The sequence below is a fragment of the Podarcis bocagei genome, assembly GCF_964188305.1.
Source record: "Podarcis bocagei genome assembly, chromosome: 1".
Lineage (NCBI taxonomy): Eukaryota > Metazoa > Chordata > Lepidosauria > Squamata > Lacertidae > Podarcis > Podarcis bocagei.
Window position 1 is genome coordinate 42246389 of NC_138125.1, and position 17939 is coordinate 42264327.

Consider the following 17939-nt stretch of genomic DNA (forward strand, 5'->3'; position numbering starts at 1 on the left):
TCCGGAGGGAATCGGCTCTGCTGAAGACGGGTCTTACCGTGCCGGCGACACGGAGACCCATAGAAACCACAGGTGCGGATGCCTGTGGACTTGGTGACTCGGTGGGCACCTTAAGCGCCCTCCCTGACCCACGAAGAGCCTTTTTAAAGGCTACGGAGAGGGTACGGAGAGTGGCGTGGTGCTGAGAGTAGACCGCTACTTCAGTGGAGCGAAGCCGCGGGCCATGGCCGGAGAGCGTTAACTTTTTCCCCGAAATTTGGACTGGAAAAAATACTCGTGAGTACAAGGAATTCGGACTTTAAAAATTTCTACCTTTAATTTGGTACGACCGGGGGGATGTGCTAAAGGGAAGTCCGCACCCCCTTATCTACAAACGGTCTAAAGCAAGGATCAGAGAAGTAAGGTTGAGAGAACAGTATGTTTTTCGTGTATGATAAAAGATATTCCACGAATTTGACAGAAGAAGTTTTCTGTGCTGGAGAGAGGAGAGGAGCGTTAGAAAAATTTGTGTTACCCCCCCCCTCCGAACCCGGGAGCGTCCTGTGTGTGAGTTCTACGGAAAAGAACAAGGAGTTTGACAGCTGTCAAAGGAGCTGTCAAACGGGCGGATAAAACTAAGAATTGCTTTACTTAATATCTCTCTGGACTGAAGGTGTTACATTTTACTAGAAGTGGTTGAAAACAAAGTAATAATAAAAAACAAAGTAACGGACTGTTGGAAAGGAAAGGAACTATTGAGTGACTGGAATCCCCCTAGGGGGAACTAGTGACATTATAATGGCTGCAGAGGGAAAATTACTGGCAGAAATCGAAATAACCTTTTATCTTTTGGGAATTTTGCAAGAGCAGAGTATGGCTATGAACAAAGAACTCACGACCTTGACTTTTAAAACAAACAACTCTGCTGATGGAACAAAGGACTTGACTGGGAAAAAATCTGCAGCTGAACCAGAAGCGACATCTGTGGAATTGGTGGAAAAGGATGAAGGTGGGGAGAAAGTATTGGCAGAAAATACCAAGCAGAAGCCTATGTTGTTAGAAAATGAAGCAGAAGATTTCTGGATTACAAATTTGGGAAAGATGAGAAGGATGAGAAAAGCAAAGGAGGAAGTCTCTGGACTTTCTGGAAAAAGAGCAATGAAATATGACTTGGACTTCCTTTCTTTTTCTGAGTTTGAGTATGGGAGATCTATGGTAGATCTTTGGCAGCAAGTTTTTTCAACCATCTTGGGCGCAAGAGAAGGTGATGTGGCTGTGACAGACTACCCACGAGACCTGAGGTCCAACAAAAAGGACTACCAACAAAACCGACAGAGAGAGACTGACAGAGATTTAAAGGCCTCGGATGTGAGGAATCCGGGCTAGGAACTGTATGGGTGGATAATTATTTGGGAAGGGACGGAAACCGGGGTAGGGAGGGAGGGGGAGAGCAGAAGTTGGAAAATTTATGACTTTTGTGTTTGGTCATTTTGACTTATATTTTAATATTAAAAAAAAGGGGAAATTTGTGGATGAGAAATTAGGTCGACCTTAGAAAAAAGGATTTGATGTTAATAAGAGAATGGGATAAGTAAAATTTGATTTAGTAAAATGAATTAAGTTTAAAAACAACAGACTAGGTTAAAGGAAGGGACAAAAACTTGCTGAACTAACTTTGGAAATTGGGATGTATGAGGGGGTGGGTGGGGGGAAGTCAGAGAAAGAAGGATAAGAAAGTAAGGGTATGAAATTATACGTGTTTCGTCTTTGTCTTTGTATGTGTGTGTTGTCTGTATAAAATTTGAAAACCCAATAAAAACTTTATATATATAAAAAAAATGAACAACTCCAGGCACGCCTGGAGGATGCGGACCACTTGGATCCCTTCCAATCAGGGTTCAGGCCTCATCATGGGACTGAAACTGCCTTGGTCGCACTGGTTGATGATCTCCGGCGAGCTAGGGACAAAGGTGAGAGTTGTTTCCTAGTTCTGCTGGATCTCTCAGCGGCCTTTGATACAATCGACCATAACATCCTTCTGGACCGTCTAGAGGGGTTGGGAGCTGGGGGCACTGTTATACAGTGGTTTCGCTCCTTTCTCCTGGGCCGTGTTCAGAAAGTGGTGGTGGGGGATGAGTGTTCAGACCCTTGGGCCCTCACTTGTGGGGTGCCTCAGGGTTCCGTCCTCTCCCCCATGCTTTTTAACATCTATATGAAGCCGCTGGGAGAGATCATCAGGGGGTTTGGACTGGGTGTCCATCAATATGCAGATGATACCCAGCTCTACCTTTCTTTCAAATCAGAACCAGTGAAGGCGGTGAAGGTCCTGTGTGAGTGCCTGGAGGCGGTTGGAGGATGGATGGCAGCTAATGGATTGAAGTTGAATCCTGACAAGACAGAAGTACTGTTTTTGGGGGACAGGGGGCGGGCTGGTGTGGAGGACTCCCTGGTCCTGAATGGGGTAACTGTGCCCCTGAAGGACCAGGTGCGTAGCCTGGGAGTCATTTTGGACTCACAGCTGTCCATGGAGGCACAGGTCAATTCTGTATCCAGGGCAGCTGTCTACCAACTCCACCTGGTACGCAGGCTGAGACCCTACCTGCCCGCTGACTGTCTGGCCAGAGTGGTGCATGCTCTAGTTATCTCCCGCTTGGACTACTGCAATGCGCTCTACGTGGGGCTACCTTTGAAGGTGACTCGGAAACTACAGCTAATCCAGAATGCGGCAGCTAGACTGGTGACTGGGGGCGGCCGCCGAGACCACATAACACCGGTCTTGAAAGACCTACATTGGCTCCCAGTACGTTTCCGAGCACAATTCAAAGTGTTGGTGTTGACCTTTAAAGCCCTAAACGGCTTCGGCCCAGTATACCTGAAGGAGCGTCTCCACCCCCATCGTTCTGCCCGGACACTGAGGTCCAGCGCCGAGGGCCTTCTGGCGGTTCCCTCATTGCGAGAAGCGAAGCTACAGGGAACCAGGCAGAGGGCCTTTTCGGTGGTGGCGCCCTCCCTGTGGAATGCCCTCCCATCGGATGTCAAGGTGATGGACAACTACCTGACATTCAGAAGACATCTTAAGGCGGCCCTATTCAGGGAAGCTTTTAATGTATGATATTTTAGTGTTTTTTGGTTTCTGTGGAAGCCGCCCAGAGTGGCTGGGGAGGCCCAGCCAGATGGGCGGGGTACAAATAATAAATTATTATTATTATTATTATTATTTATACCCCGCCCATCTGGCTGAGTTTCCCCAGCCACTCTGGACGGCTTCCAATCAAGTGTTAAAAACAATACAGCATTAAGTTGGACTTTTGTGACACAACAAATTGATATTTTGCATTTCCTATCACTTCAAGAAAGCCAACAATAAAAATGACAACACTAAAAGTTGATTAGCAGAGTTCAGTTAGTAGACTTCACTAGTCTAGACCATGATCTTTAGGAACAGATATAACTATCCTCCTTACCAAAGAGGTATTTGCATTTTCTTCTATACAGGAAAATTAGTGAGGTCACAAACTGAAACACACATCAGTGCCAGTATATAGTCTGAAGGCACACAAAACCAACACCCTTCTGAAGTTAGGCAGTTTTGGGTCTAGTTAAAGCTTGAACGGCATGTACACTGTCTTAGGTTCCATGATGGGAAGAAAGATGAGATATACATGTAAGAAAAGCTAATTAATTAATTAATACAATACTATGGAGTAACCCCACCTCCCCAAATTGTGAGTCAACCTCTGTATGATTGTGCTGCCAGTCATATTTGATACATTACCTGCGAAAACTTGCCAAAGGCTTATAAGCTAGTGAAGCTGTTTACCTAAGTAAGATGTGTACGCATTATGCAAAACTGGATCCTCTAACAACAAACTTTAGATACCATGTTCTCTGTTTCTGATGAAGCGTCTAAGATGGCAGAGGTATGAAAGGCATTTAATCAGATATCTCTGCAAAAAAGAGAAAGCATGTAATTGCTTATGATCTCATATGTGGTAGTAACTGAAGAGGGAAAAGGTAATGTCTTTCTACATTGGGAAATAACTTTGCATATTTGGCATTCTCTTCTCTAGCTGGTTTAGCATTGTGGTTTGGAGTTATTTGCATTTTTTTTTCTAAACTAAAAAACTGAAGTGGTTGTTAAGACATTTTTCTTGCATAAAGAACTGTTTGTAGAGTAGGGAGTTTGAAGACTTAAGACGTGTGAATTAAAAATACCACTCATATGAAAACCTAGCTTGATCTGCTTCATATGAAACCTTAAACCTATAAAGCAGCATCGTGAAGCCTTTGGGAAACAGAATGATTTTGTGTGGAACTATTTCTCTGATTTTGGTTCTGTGTTCTGCGTGGGAGACTATTCCCATCCTAGACAGTTCAAATTTGTCTTACTCAGAACGAATGCCAACATTATTCTCAACACACTAGAAGATTCCAGCATTACTTAGAGGCCCAACAGAGGACTTCTGAATGGGGAAACCAGAGCAGCCAGGCCAACAGAAACAATTATTTCTGCTTTCTTGCCTAGCAAGAAATTGAAGATGGGTAACTATTTTATGAAGGGATTGTAAGTACTCATGTCTGTCACATCAAATGGGAAAATACTGAAAGAAAATTTATATTACATATTCTTTGGAAGGTTTCAATGTCTGAGAAAAACAAAAGTGTTATATGACCAAACTGTGATTCTAGTGCTTTTTTTTTTTTAGAATAAAGAGGGAAAGTGTCTACAGCTTTCATAAGAAAGCAACCCTCAATGATGAGATTAAATTTCCAAATGTAGCAAGAGACAAAAACTGAAAAATAACAGCTACAAGGAACTCTAGCATGGAAACAAAAACTGAAAAATAACAGCTACAAGGAACTCTAGCATGGAAACAGGGGAGAGATGCACTTATAGCAAAAGCAATGCAAGAGTAGGTTCTTCTGGTATGGCAAATCGCTTTGGGATAAAAAAATGTTGGATGCAGCCACTCACTAAACCTGTTCATCAAAGAGTTCAAGTTTTCAAGCTAACTCTGCAATACTTCATTGTTCAGCTCAGTAGAAATTATACATATTATAATTTATTATTAAGTCTTTGTGAATCAAAATGGAAAGGCAGCTTTTTCTCCATTATACACATCATAATCCATTAGAATATTCTCCTGCTTCTACTTAATAGTTACACAGTGCTGTCAGAATGGTAGGTACAAGTGGCCTAACTTTAAAATAATCAACAAGGATACCTTCAAGGCAGTGAATCTAAGTTTGGCCTCATTGAGAGGCAGAATTTCAATATGAGAGTAGCCCTAAACATTATTATTTTTTAAAGAAAAAATGCACTGAGTCAAGGTATTCTTCTTTGTAAATATTCTTACACTTTGCATGAGTTCTGAATCGGGTTTATTTCTATTCTACTTGATTAAGGGGTTTTGTGTGAGCTGAAAGTTTGCATGATCTTTCAACAATATAAACTGTCTCGTTTTCCAAAACAACAGTTGTGCCAATTTGTGTTAGGCAGAAGAAAAACATTATTCTGGCAGACACTTGATGACATAATACACCAGCTAAATAAAATTCACATCACTGAATATTATGCTGTGGATGTTGCTGGTTCAATGCATGTAGCTTGGCATACGTTAAAATGGCTGTATGAGTGCCTCACCACATATCCAACATGCAGTTCAACTCAGTTACCACATCTTTCATATAGCTTCCAAAAACAGATTGAGCAGTGATGTGGTGAATGTGGATGAAACTATTATATGACTGAGTAGTGAATCAAATAACTGTTTTCGCCATGCGCTGAACTCTGCGTATTCCCACTTAGCTCACATTCTCAACACACTAGTTTACTGTGGAAATGGCCCTGAATTTCAAGGTGTCATAGCATTTTAAGTATCTTTTATCAATTTTGCATCAGGGAGTAGAATACAAAGATTATTTCCCCCCTAGTTTGCAGCAGGATAGTTAAGTATTAGGAAACAAAAATGCAGAGCATGAGTTGGGACCAGTTGTTTACGTTCCATTTGGATCCATTTCCAGTGCTACTGTAAGTAAACTTTAAATAAACAAAACAATCCAGAAATGGGCTCTGAATAACTGTGAGATGCTAATGGGCTTAGGACAAAAGATTCTTCTCAGACTAAACAGTACTATCAGAACTCGCCAAACAAGAGGGGTGACTGTTATAACAATACTGTAAAAGGAGTTCTGCTAACAGCAACACAGTGGAAATGTATTAATGTACATTCCATACAGCTTTGGCCCAGAGATGTGCAATTTCCCACTGATGGTTCCCACATTCAGTCTCAAATTGGATACTACAAGAAGACTATCTTAGACTGTTCAAGTCCAATGAAGCTGGGAGTCACATTACGGGTCCCCTGACACCCACCCACCCGCCCCACAATCCGTAGCAATGACTACAGCAGCGTTTCTCAAAATGGGAGGAAATGTGCTGGGTTTCCAGCAAGAGATTACAATTTTGCACACTGTATTGGTAGTAAGATTTAAAAACAATCAAGGCTAAGGACTTCCTTAGCACAAGCAAAACTGGCAATTTCACTGGGTAGAGAGATGGTTTCTCTGTTTTGTGATTGAGAAACCAGTAGGAGAACACTTCAATCTCCCAGGACATTCTATACAAGATCTCAAAGTAGCTGTTTTACTACAAAGGAATTTCAGAAATAGACTGGAAAGAGAAGCTGCTGAATTACAACTCATTACCAAACTTAAAACAATGGAGAGACCTGGTCTGAATAGAGACATTGGATTCTTATCTCATTATACATGACTAAGCCATCTCTCACCTCCTCACCCCTTGCCTTTTCCTGTAAGACCTATTGCAGTCGTTAAGAGTCATCAACAGGCTCATCTCAGCTATCTGCCAATCTCCGATTCCCACCACCCTTCTTAGTAATACCCCTCCCCACCTTCTCAATATATAGAAGGATCTGGCAACTTCTGTTTCAGTGTATCTGAAGAAGTGTGCATGCACACGAAAGCTTATACCAAGAACTAACTTAGTTGGTCTTTAAGGTGCTACAGGAAGGAATTTTTTTATTTGGACTATGGCAGACCAACACGGCTACCCATCTGTAACAAGAAATTAAAAGTTATTTTTTAAGATAAATGATTGATTCAATTGTGGCACTTTGCCTAGGCCTATTACGAAATATCATTCTCCTGCATTTGTCCTGTAGGTGACAAAGTTTCCCTTTCTTCCACACTCTTTTCTCAATTTAATTTACCAGACTCCCTTATCATACTTTATTACAAGTGTCCTCTAGGACCCAGAACCCCTGTTCATCTCCTTCTTGGTACACTCTTTAGTTGTTGTGGCAACCATCTGTTAGACTGTGTTTAAGTATTTATGATATACAGCATTTTATTTTACATAATTTTTCCATTGCAAGGACTGCTCTTTAATTTTAAGGGTGTGATTCTGTAAGTTCTCTCAACTACAGCCTAGAGGGGAGAGATCCTGACATACCTGACAGAGATTCTAAATGGCACTTCACATGAGTCACTTACAGTACCTCAATGGGAGAGCAATGAGGTATTTCTATTCAAAGTCTATGGAGCAGAGTGTATGAATAATGTATGTTCAAGAGCGCACATATGTCTGTAAATGATCTTTCTCTCACACACATGCACATATGTACGGGAAAATGTAAACATGTTCTAAAATCAGTTTCACCAAAATGCTGACTATGAAAGAATATAGGCTTTGGTATAGATTAATGATAAATAATGGAAATGCGTGTTCTACAGCTAGAAGACCAACTATAAATAAAGCATTATTGAATATTGCTAATCTGACCTCATGTTGATACAGAAAGTATTCATTTTGCCATCAGACAAATGAAGAATATAGTATGAACTAAACACCAAACGTTAATGAATGTAGCAGTTAATTATCTATGCCTTATTCAAGTATATATATATATATACCTTATTCATTCATATATATATATATATATATATATATATATATATATATATATATATGCAGGTTTTGGTGTCTTCGGGTGTCTTCCCGTGTAAGAGTTGGGGTGTCTAGGCGACGTTTCGACGAGGTCTCACTCGTCATCTTCAGGCTGGTGCTTTCGGCTTCTTGTTACTGGAACAGAGCAGGATCTCAGTGTTTGAGTTCCTATAAATACTGTTGAGGGGGTGTGGTGTATAGCCTCCAACGTTCTGGGCAGAGAGGAAGTTCCCAGGTTGCCCAGAACGTTGGAGGCTATACACCACACCCCCTCAACAGTATTTATAGGAACTCAAACACTGAGATCCTGCTCTGTTCCAGTAACAAGAAGCCGAAAGCACCAGCCTGAAGATGACGAGTGAGACCTCGTCGAAACGTCGCCTAGACACCCCAACTCTTACACGGGAAGACACCCGAAGACACCAAAACCTGCATTCCTGTACCCGTGAAAATCTACGAAAGCACATATATATATATATATATATATATATATATATATATATATATATATGAGATTTCTTTCTCCACATGTGCAAAAACAGTATTTCTACTTCCATGGCATTGATTGGGGTTCCTATAAAAATAATCGTAATAAAATACAGAATACATCTGATACACTTAACTTCCACCATTTGCAAGAAGGTAAAGTTAATCCTTTGGATACCATCAAAATCATTTTAAACAGACATTGACTTAGTAAATATTACGGTCTACCAGCACATGAGCCATCCTGCAGAGCTGGCATAAAAGCTATTTAATTCACTAAAACCCTGCTTTTGCTGTCTTTTACATTAGTGCATTTTGCATAGAGTACTTCAAACAACTTTTAAGAAAAGAACTGCATTTAAGCCACATAAGGAAGAGTTACATAGAACTCTTCATAATTCCCATGTAAACAAACTTCTTATTGTTCCCTCTTCTGCACAAGCCAAGGGATTCAGAAGTCTTTTGAGGATTGTCTGAGGAAGAGAACAGCAAAGCAGAACTTCCTAACATCTAAAATAAGGTGCTCTCTAGGGAATGGGCAGAGGGAAGCATCATGCAAGGTATTAAGTCACACTGCGATTATGTTCATGTGTCTTCTTTCAGTTGGTGGTTGCACTGGCTTCCTTCTGACGTAGCCTCTCTTTCTGTTGTTTAAGAAAAAAAAGGAACTTTATTATCATTCTTCTCTTTAATTTTCCATCTGTTCTCAAATTGCACAGAGTATGTGGTCTAGTACACTTGAAGAATGGAGCAGTCCAAAACCAAAGTAGACATAAGCTTTTTCTTTTCTGAAAATTAATTCCTGAAGTGCCAAGCCAAGACAATGGCAAGCTTTATACAAGCATACTTAGGTTTGCATCTAAGTCACACCCAGAGTAGACACACTGAAATACAGTGGTACCTTGGGTTACAGACGCTTCAGGTTACAGACTCCGCTAACCCAGAAATAGTACCTTGGGTTAAGAACTTTGCTTCAGGATGAGAACAGAAATCGCATGGCGGCAGCAGGAGGCCCCATTAGCTAAAGTGGTACCTCAGGTTAAGAACAGTTTCAGGTTAAGAAGGGACCTCCAGAATGAATTAAGTTCTTAACCCGAGGTGCCACTGTAAACGAATGCAAAGGAGTCATGACAAACTTATTGATTTTAATGTATCTACTCTGAGTATGACTTACCTGGATACAAACTTAGCCTCTCATATCATCCTAAATATATGCCACTGTATTCTGAAATGCCTTTATAGTTAACATTAGCTAATATTGCACAGCCACAAAATATTAGTAATGTGAATGCAAACAAGAATACTTGGGGAGGGATTAATGTCTCTAGTTACAGAAGTAGATTTTTTTTATTTTTTAAAAATGTACTGGAGCTGATTTTAGCAGGGGCATCCCTTTCCTACAAAGTGGGACAATACTGTAGTGGTTTCTCATTGCACATACGGAGAGGTCCCTTGATAAAAAAGGAAACTGTAATAAACCATGATTGTGTGGGGAACCTTGGGTACATAGAAGTTGTGGACTAAAGCCAGTATAGACCAGATAAATTGGCTCACACTCTTCCTTAGGCCAAACTGATAAATGACCATCTCCCCTCCAGGATGACCCCTTTATACCAGACTGTACCAATAATAAATGGCACAAGCATGATTTAAGCACAGTTGGTTGTTTCCCCCCCTCAAATATTGCTGCTAAATTGGATCCACCTTAATTTGGCAAGCCAGCACTGGTTGCATCCAAATATGGCAAAAGAATTTTCCATTTGTCTGTGCACAAATAGAAGAGACAGCAGCCTATACTGGAGAAAACCCAGGAAGCCAGGCTCGTTCCTAGATAAACAGGGTGACAAATGTAGGAAAAGGCTGAAAATAATGCCCTATTTGCTGCCATTTCAATCCCCTTCAAAATGTGGTGGAATTTCTAGGAGCACACGTTGTAAAAGCAGCCCTTGAGATTATTCAGAGTACAGAATGCAGCAGGAAAGAAGAACACCAATGGGTCAGAGACAAGTGACAAAACCGAGACAGCTCCTGAGGACTGATTTTTTTTCCATGCAGACTAGTTTTCCTGGCAAAGGTCTGTGCATGGACATATTGAATTTAAAATTGCAAAGGCTTTTGAATTGACTCCCAGTCACTGCTTCAATCACTCAAACAATATTACTTGAATATATGTACTTTGGGATTGGAAAGGACATGATAGTAAATTGCATTTGAATGGACTAAAACATGCATCCTATTAGCTGTTTTTAAAAGCAAACTAGAAGACAAAGCCATTCCAAAAACACATCATACCAGGCTGGCAGTAGGGTTGATTTTCTTTGTTTCCACTTTCTTTTCTGCAGTTAACTTGTTCACTGTTTGTTGAGCCATTTTGAGCCTGAAACAAAATACACACAACAAATCTTACTGGAGCCAAAGAAATGGTACATATCCAGCATATGCAAGCTGCTTTCAGGAGCGCTTAGTTGTTGGATATGAATATGGCTGTGTACACATGATAGCTTTATAGCATATTCAAAGCATATTTCCGTTCTCAAAGCATCCTGGGAACTGTAGCTTGTCAAAGGTGCTGCGAACTGTAGCTCTGTGAGGGGAAAATTGCAGTTGCCAGGATTAAGGAGGCAGGGAGAGGGAAGAAATGTGCTTTGAGTGGGTTTAAATGGTTTCATGGGCTTACAAAGCCAGTGTGCAAACAAACAAGACAGTGTCAAGCCTGAAAGGTTGAAAGGGAACGGTACGCCCCTCTCTGAAAGGCTGGAGAAGATGTTAAGAGCAGAGGCTACAACTATTAGAGGTGGCAGAGTGCAAGGGCTGAAAGAGAAAAGCATCATGGCGCCAATAGCAGCATTTCCGCTTGCTTCTCTTTCTATAGACCCAGCCTGGGATGTTTCCTGATCATTGTGTTGTCTGACAGAATACTGGAATCAAGCTTTCATATACATCTGTGATTTATGAAGTTTACATGTTGTTTTCCTGTCCTCTGAAGGGTGCCAGTGTGGTGTAGTGGTTAAGAGCGGTAGTCACGTAATCTGGGGAACCGGGTTCGCTTCCCCGCTCCTCCACATGCAGCTGCTGGGTGACCTTGGGCCAGTCACACTTCTTTGAAGTCTCTCAGCCCCACTCAACTCACAGAGTGTTTGTTGTGGGGGAGGAAGGGAAAGGGGAATGTTAGCCGCTTTGAGACACCTTAAAGGGAGTAAAAGGTGGGATATCAAATTCAAACTCTTCTTCTTCTTCTGCAGTAATATGAGAAAGCTTATTCCTTTAACAGCACTTTGTATTCCTGCAATTTTCACTGGTTAATATGCTTTATTACCTTACGCACACTACCTAAAGATTTTTTTTAAAAAAAACCTACACTGCTTGTCAAAATGGTGCCCATACAGCTGTTCAGTGTTTGTGACTTCATTATTCTTGCTTAAGGAAAGAGTCACATTACTTTCCAGAGGTCTTATTTCAAACCATACGTACACAGTGTGCTGATAAGAGATACAGAAATGCACTCCCCGTTAATTAAGCATTCAGTGATTAAATCTCAAAGGCTTAACATACTATTGTATGTGACTAATGTTGGTCAGATTTCTTCTCCCTTCATACTTAGTACAAACATAAAACCTCCACACGTTACAGGGATTATAAATCTTCCCATGAACTGCTCTTCATTTTTGCATAACGTTCTTAAGCTTTAAAATGCATTGAGAAATTATGTCTCTGGATGACATGGCGCTGCAAGACCCAAACAAAAGAATCACGGTTGGCTTTCATTTAAAAAGTTCAATGAATATGTAGCTTATATAGCCTTTAATTAATCTACTAACTGTTAGAAGCGTAAGTCCGGCTCACACTATGATGGGGGGGGGGGCAACCTGTGCCCTTCCAGATGTTGCCAGACTACAATTCCCATAATCTGTGACAATTGGCCTTGCTGACTGGAGCTGAAATCCAACATCTGGAGAATCATAGGTTCCCTATCTGCACAAGGAGAAAGCAGCTGCCATAAACCTCAGGCTCCTGTACTTCCCGATATCTCTCCTCATCCCACAAGTCCAGGAAAAGGATTTCTGGCACAATTTAGTTTCACTTTCTACTTGGGTTATCATTACATAGGAAGCAGGGATCATGGCTTAAAACAAACTTTAGCCAGTTTCTGAACAGGTCAATTTCAGACCATGCGTTATGAAGCTGACTTGTTAAACCACAGTCTCTGATTCATAGGAACAAGTTGGGGCTTGCAGAAAGTGAATTTGTGCTCTCCTTAATTGTTGTTTTTACTAGAAACTGAGAATCCTGTGGCCCATCACTTCTCTTTGCATCTTCAACAGCATAAACTCAGGATCTCATAACAGTTAAATCATAACTAAACATAACTATGAATCAGGATCAGCCCAAGATTGTCCTAGTCCAGCATCCTTTGAAAGAATCCTCGCAATCAGTGAGCTCTAGGTAGCCAACTGGAGACTGGCCAATGGTTCACCACCAAAGTCTATTTTTTGCCTGGCCTCAGCATCAGGAAGCAATCTTGTCAAGCTGGGATACTGCTCCAATATAAGTTAATAGAATATGGAGAAAACTACAGTTCTGGATCCAATACAAAACTCAAAATCAAGCAGATAAGGCTACTTCTTCACATGACCTTTTTAAAAATCTTGACTGGTGCCAGTGTTTGGATATTGTGACCACTTTCCTGTATCATAACTTGGGCTAAAGTAAGGTTTTTACTTCTATTTTCCATGTGTATGTGAAACTTTAGGGACAGCTTCATATTTATTCCCTCAATACATCCAAGAACTTTATGCTACACATTTTAGCATTTCCATGAATGAATGGCCTTATATTCTTTTTGTAAACAATTTCAACAACTGAACAGAATAGTTAGAACAGGACTCAAGGCATTATAGTGCCATTGAAAATAACATGGTCGTAATAAACCATAGTGTTCTGTTTATCATTTTGGTTGCAGATACTTTACAAACAGATGTTTTATGGGTATATGCAAAGTGTTAAAAAATTCTCAATATCATATAAACATAACTGAGGTTACTTTGTGAATAATTTTGCATTTATCAAAAATAGAGCTGTGAGTTTCTTTGGTAACTCTTTCCACTGTTTTAGATTTAACCGGCTTTAATAATTTGGTGTCATCTGTTCAGCATAACATGCAAACTATATTTTTTGTTGTGAGAACTGATACTAACTAGAGTTTGCAGCCTATTTAATCAACAGAGCAACATCCCCTCTTAATTCATATAATTAACTTTTTTGAACTTTTAGGAAGGGACTGTAACACTACTGTGTTGCATTGATCTGTGAGTGATGCAGCCGGGACCCACTTTCCATTCAAGACAATTCCCATTAATATTTTTTGAATCTTCAGTTAAAATGGAGGGGGAGGGAGGCAAAGAATCTTAAGGAATGCAGTTAGTTTAAACCATGAAATCTGACCATATGTAAGGGGAATCCGTTCAAAAGAAGATTTAGGATCACTCATCATGGTGCAAAGAAGGTCAAAATACGCAAACGAATTGAGAAGAAAGGTTGCTGGTGTCAGCAATAATATTAACACACTTTTACAACTGTTGTGTATTGCCATGCCGTGTGGAAAACCACAACTCAAAGCAACAGAAAAAGTAGAGTTCTGTATTTCAAAAAAACCTTAAACCACCTGATTATTTGCTTCAGAAAAAAAGAACAAAACACACAGCAATTGAGTTTTGGGTAAGAAGTTAAATTAACTTCAAATGTCCCTACCAAATTCTGTTCTGAGGGATCACATTTTTAAACCTATATATTTTCAGATTAAATGCAAGAACCAGAGCTATTTTGAAAAAAAAAATATACAAATGAACTATAGAAGTTCAAATGAGCCTTTTTTAAAAAAAAGTAACTTTGCGTCTATAAAGTAAAAGAATAATTTTCACCTTTACAAGAACATACATAGTTGTGCCAAGGGTTAGGAAGAAAAAACACTGCTTACTTAACCCTGTGGCCTCTTCTCATTCTCAACATAGAGGGAGGAAAGAATAGGAATTAAGCCATGAAGTGATCCGATACCCAGAGACTGATTATTAGCCACAGACGGCTTCCTTGCTGGCGCAGCAACCAGTAGATTGGACCTTAAGTCAACAAGTGCTATTAAGTGCTTGTTGGCACTATACATCACCATATTAAATTCCAACTTGATGGTCTGTATTTATGGGATGTGTAAAGGATGCTAGGGTATACTTTGCAGTATGTTATTGAATAGGGTTACTAGCTTGTTGAGGCTGTTGTGTTTTTCAATAGATACAAGCTGTAACTGACAATGTTCTGTTCTGTGGTAAGCTCAATGCTTGTTTTCAAACTGAAGCTTGGAATGTATATTACTTTTTTGTGGAGGATACTTTTTTGGGGGGGGGCTTTATGTCAGGTCCACATATAATGCCAAACTACGACATGGCACAATAGAAATGAGCTTGTGTGTGCCTCCCTCTCCTTGTCTGCTCTTCTTACTTACTTACTTCCTGGTTGACTGCATACCAAGTTCGCCATTTCATACCTTACATCAGCATGGCATGTTTGGCACTTGCCCTCAAAACCATGATTTCAGGCTGCAAACTAAAGAGTTTCCCCACAAATCAGAAAGCAGCTAATTAAGTGGAGTTTCAGCAAAGGCTCAGTCACGTAATGTGAGACATGCAAACTGACATCTATTGTATGAAAATCCATTGTGACTTATCTGAATTCGTGAGACATGCGAAGAATACCAACCATATATTTATTTTTAAAAGCACCGATATCATTCTGTACATGCTTCTGTAGATAAGACCACACATCCCCACCCCTGCTGCTCCATGGTTTCAGGAGGGAAGTGAACAGATTTTTCAGAGACTACAGTACTAACAATGGCCTTTTATGTATGTATGTGACTACAGCAGCTAGAATGCTGTATGCACAGAAATGGAAAGAAGAGACGGTTCAAATGAAGGAGGAATGGCTTTTAAAAGCAATAGAATATGTGCAAATGGCAAAGCTGACAGCAGTATTAAGATGAACCTTTTTTTAAAAAGAAGAATGGAGGCCATTTTGGACTACAGTAGTACCTCGGAAGTCAAATGGAATCCACTCCGGAAGTCCGTTCTACTTCCAAAGCATTCGGAAACCAAGGCGTGGCTTCCGATTGGCGGCAGGAAGTTCCTGCAGCCAATTGGAAGCTGTGGAAACCCCGTCGGATGTTCGGGTTCCAGAGAACGTTCGCAAACTGGAACACTCACTTCCAGGTTTGCGGTGTTCGGGAGCCAAAACGTTCGACTCGCAAGGCGTTCGCGAACCAAGGTATGACTGTATTTGAAAAAACACTAGTCAAATGAAATCATGGGCAAGATTTGAGAAAGGAACAATGGAAGAAAAATGATAAAGTAATTGTATTAGAGGGCTTTCCATAACAGATAAGTTTGATATATAACACAGTAGAAAAGGGTTTGAAGAAAAACACTGTGGAAGTGTGGGTGGGAAGTCAATGCATGAAACAATGTAACTATTTAATTTGAAGTCAATTTGGGGGGGGAAGGAAATTTGATAAAAATTATATTATAAAAAGAATACTAACAATGGCCTGTGAGTGGATGCTCCCACAGATGGAAGGCAGGGAAACATTCTCTCACCCCTTTACAGTCCCCAGTAATTCCCCAAAAGTGCCCTTCAGAAAAGTGTTGGAGATGGTACAATGGGTTCCAGGGGAAATTAGTGTAAATTCTTTCCCATCACTTCTACCATCGAGAGCCTGCACTGGATTAAAGGCTCTTCTGTGAATGAAAGGAGCCCTTCCACTTGCAGGAGGGCAAGTCTAGATTCAAGTCTTTGTAACTGTAAGTGGCTTTCCAAAAGACTATCTATGCAAATGTCCAATATACTGCATTTTCACAACTGGGAAAATGCAATACTCCTATAACAGCGGTGCTCCGTTAAAGGAGAGCGGCTGCATCATCCGCAATAGCTGAATATACTTTTATTATATAAGAAATCTGATGAAGCAGAAAAGCCCTCAACACTCCAATGGCTGATTTTTTTATATCCATACTCAAATCAGGACTGACTAAAAGTCACTACAGATTAAAAATAAGCCCATGAAAGTGACCGTGTAAATTGACCCTAAAACGGTGTCACATCCCTGTGGTATTGAGAATACCGCATGGTACTGAGAGTAAGATAATACTTTTCAGCTACTTCATTCAAAATTTTCACTCAGCTGAGCAAAACAGCCACACCAAATTTATGACTGTTGGGTACACATAATATATTTCTGCTGTATCCTTTTCATGTAATATTCATGTAATATTTATGTTCCTGAGGTAATCCAGGAATTTCATCTTAACTGCCTTTTGATTTAAGTAGTAAGTATGTTTGCTAGTAATATATAATGTTTGTACCTTTGAGTACCCTCAGATTCCTGTATGCTATGCAGATTTTGTCTTGGGGCGAAAATCAGCTATATTACACAGGCAGCTAATTTATTTTCATGGTAGGTTAAGTGTAGGGCAGCATGGTTAAAGTGTTTCCTCTTCTAAAATGTCTGATAAAAATCTAATTAGATTTCTACACTTTTCTTACATTAAAAGTCAAGTAGTTTTCAGACAAAACAAACCCTTGCAGCCTAGCCCATTGGTTAAAGCTACCATTAAATTGCTTTTTCTTAGTCCGCTAAGAGATGTTGCACTGTCCTTTGAATAACCTCAAAATACTCTAGTAGAACCAATAGTGCCAATAATGTTTGATGTCTTACTATGTCTTAATTTGGTGGAAGGCGCCTAGAGTGGCTGGGGAAACCCAGTCAGATGGGCACCACCATCATCTCATAATTGACAAGTTGGCAAAATAGGATCATTTTGTTGCTAGATGGGCATCCTGTATAAAATTTTGCAAACTTGCCTCTGTTCACATTTGTGTTTTAAAACGTTGTAAAGAAAAGAACAAAAATTATCAACTATTTGAATCATCAGGTACAGTGGTACCTTGGTTCTCAAACGTAATCCGTTCCGGAAGTCCTTTCGACTTCCTAAATGTTTGCAAACCAAGGCACAGCTTCCGATTGGATCAGGCACCCAGGAAACAATAGCTAACAACCACATTGGATGTTCAGCTTCCGAAAAACAGTCAAAAACTGGAACACTTACTTCTGGGTTTTTGGCATTCGGGAGCCGAAATGTTTGAGTACGTTCAAGAACCAAGGTATTTAACCTTTCTTAATCTAATTGAATGAAACTATTTTTGTGTCTCTTTATTTGACATGTAAACTCTTGTTTATGAAGATGTGCATTGCAAAAAAATTACTAAGGATTCACTGTAATTCCTTCTGGTTGGCCACTGTGAGAACAGGATGCTGGCTTAGATTGGAAGTTGACATGCCCCTTTCCTATGTGTAGAGGGGGCCTTTGTTTTTTGGCACAGGGCGTTCAAACATGCAAACCTTCCTTCTTCTCTCTGAGGAATTTTAAATGCTGCAGTCCAAGAAATAGTTACAGCTAGGGTG

The 17939-nt window shown here is 40.2% G+C and overlaps 2 protein-coding genes across 2 annotated transcripts in view; both read right to left on the reverse strand.

Moving 5' to 3' along the window:
* The window catches only part of LOC308595004 (formin-1-like), a 179669-nt gene that overhangs the window by 8406 nt on the left and 153324 nt on the right, over positions 1 to 17939 (reverse strand). The window lies entirely within an intron of this gene.
* LOC308594625 (formin-like) overlaps positions 8642 to 17939 on the reverse strand; it is a 112767-nt gene continuing 103469 nt past the window's right edge. The window contains exons 16-17 of the mRNA XM_081207960.1: positions 10727 to 10811; positions 8642 to 9078 (exon numbers count right to left, since the gene is read on the reverse strand). Coding sequence (XP_081064086.1) covers positions 9034 to 9078; positions 10727 to 10811 — 130 coding nt within the window. The 3' untranslated portion in view covers positions 8642 to 9033. The remainder of the gene's footprint in view (positions 9079 to 10726; positions 10812 to 17939) is intronic.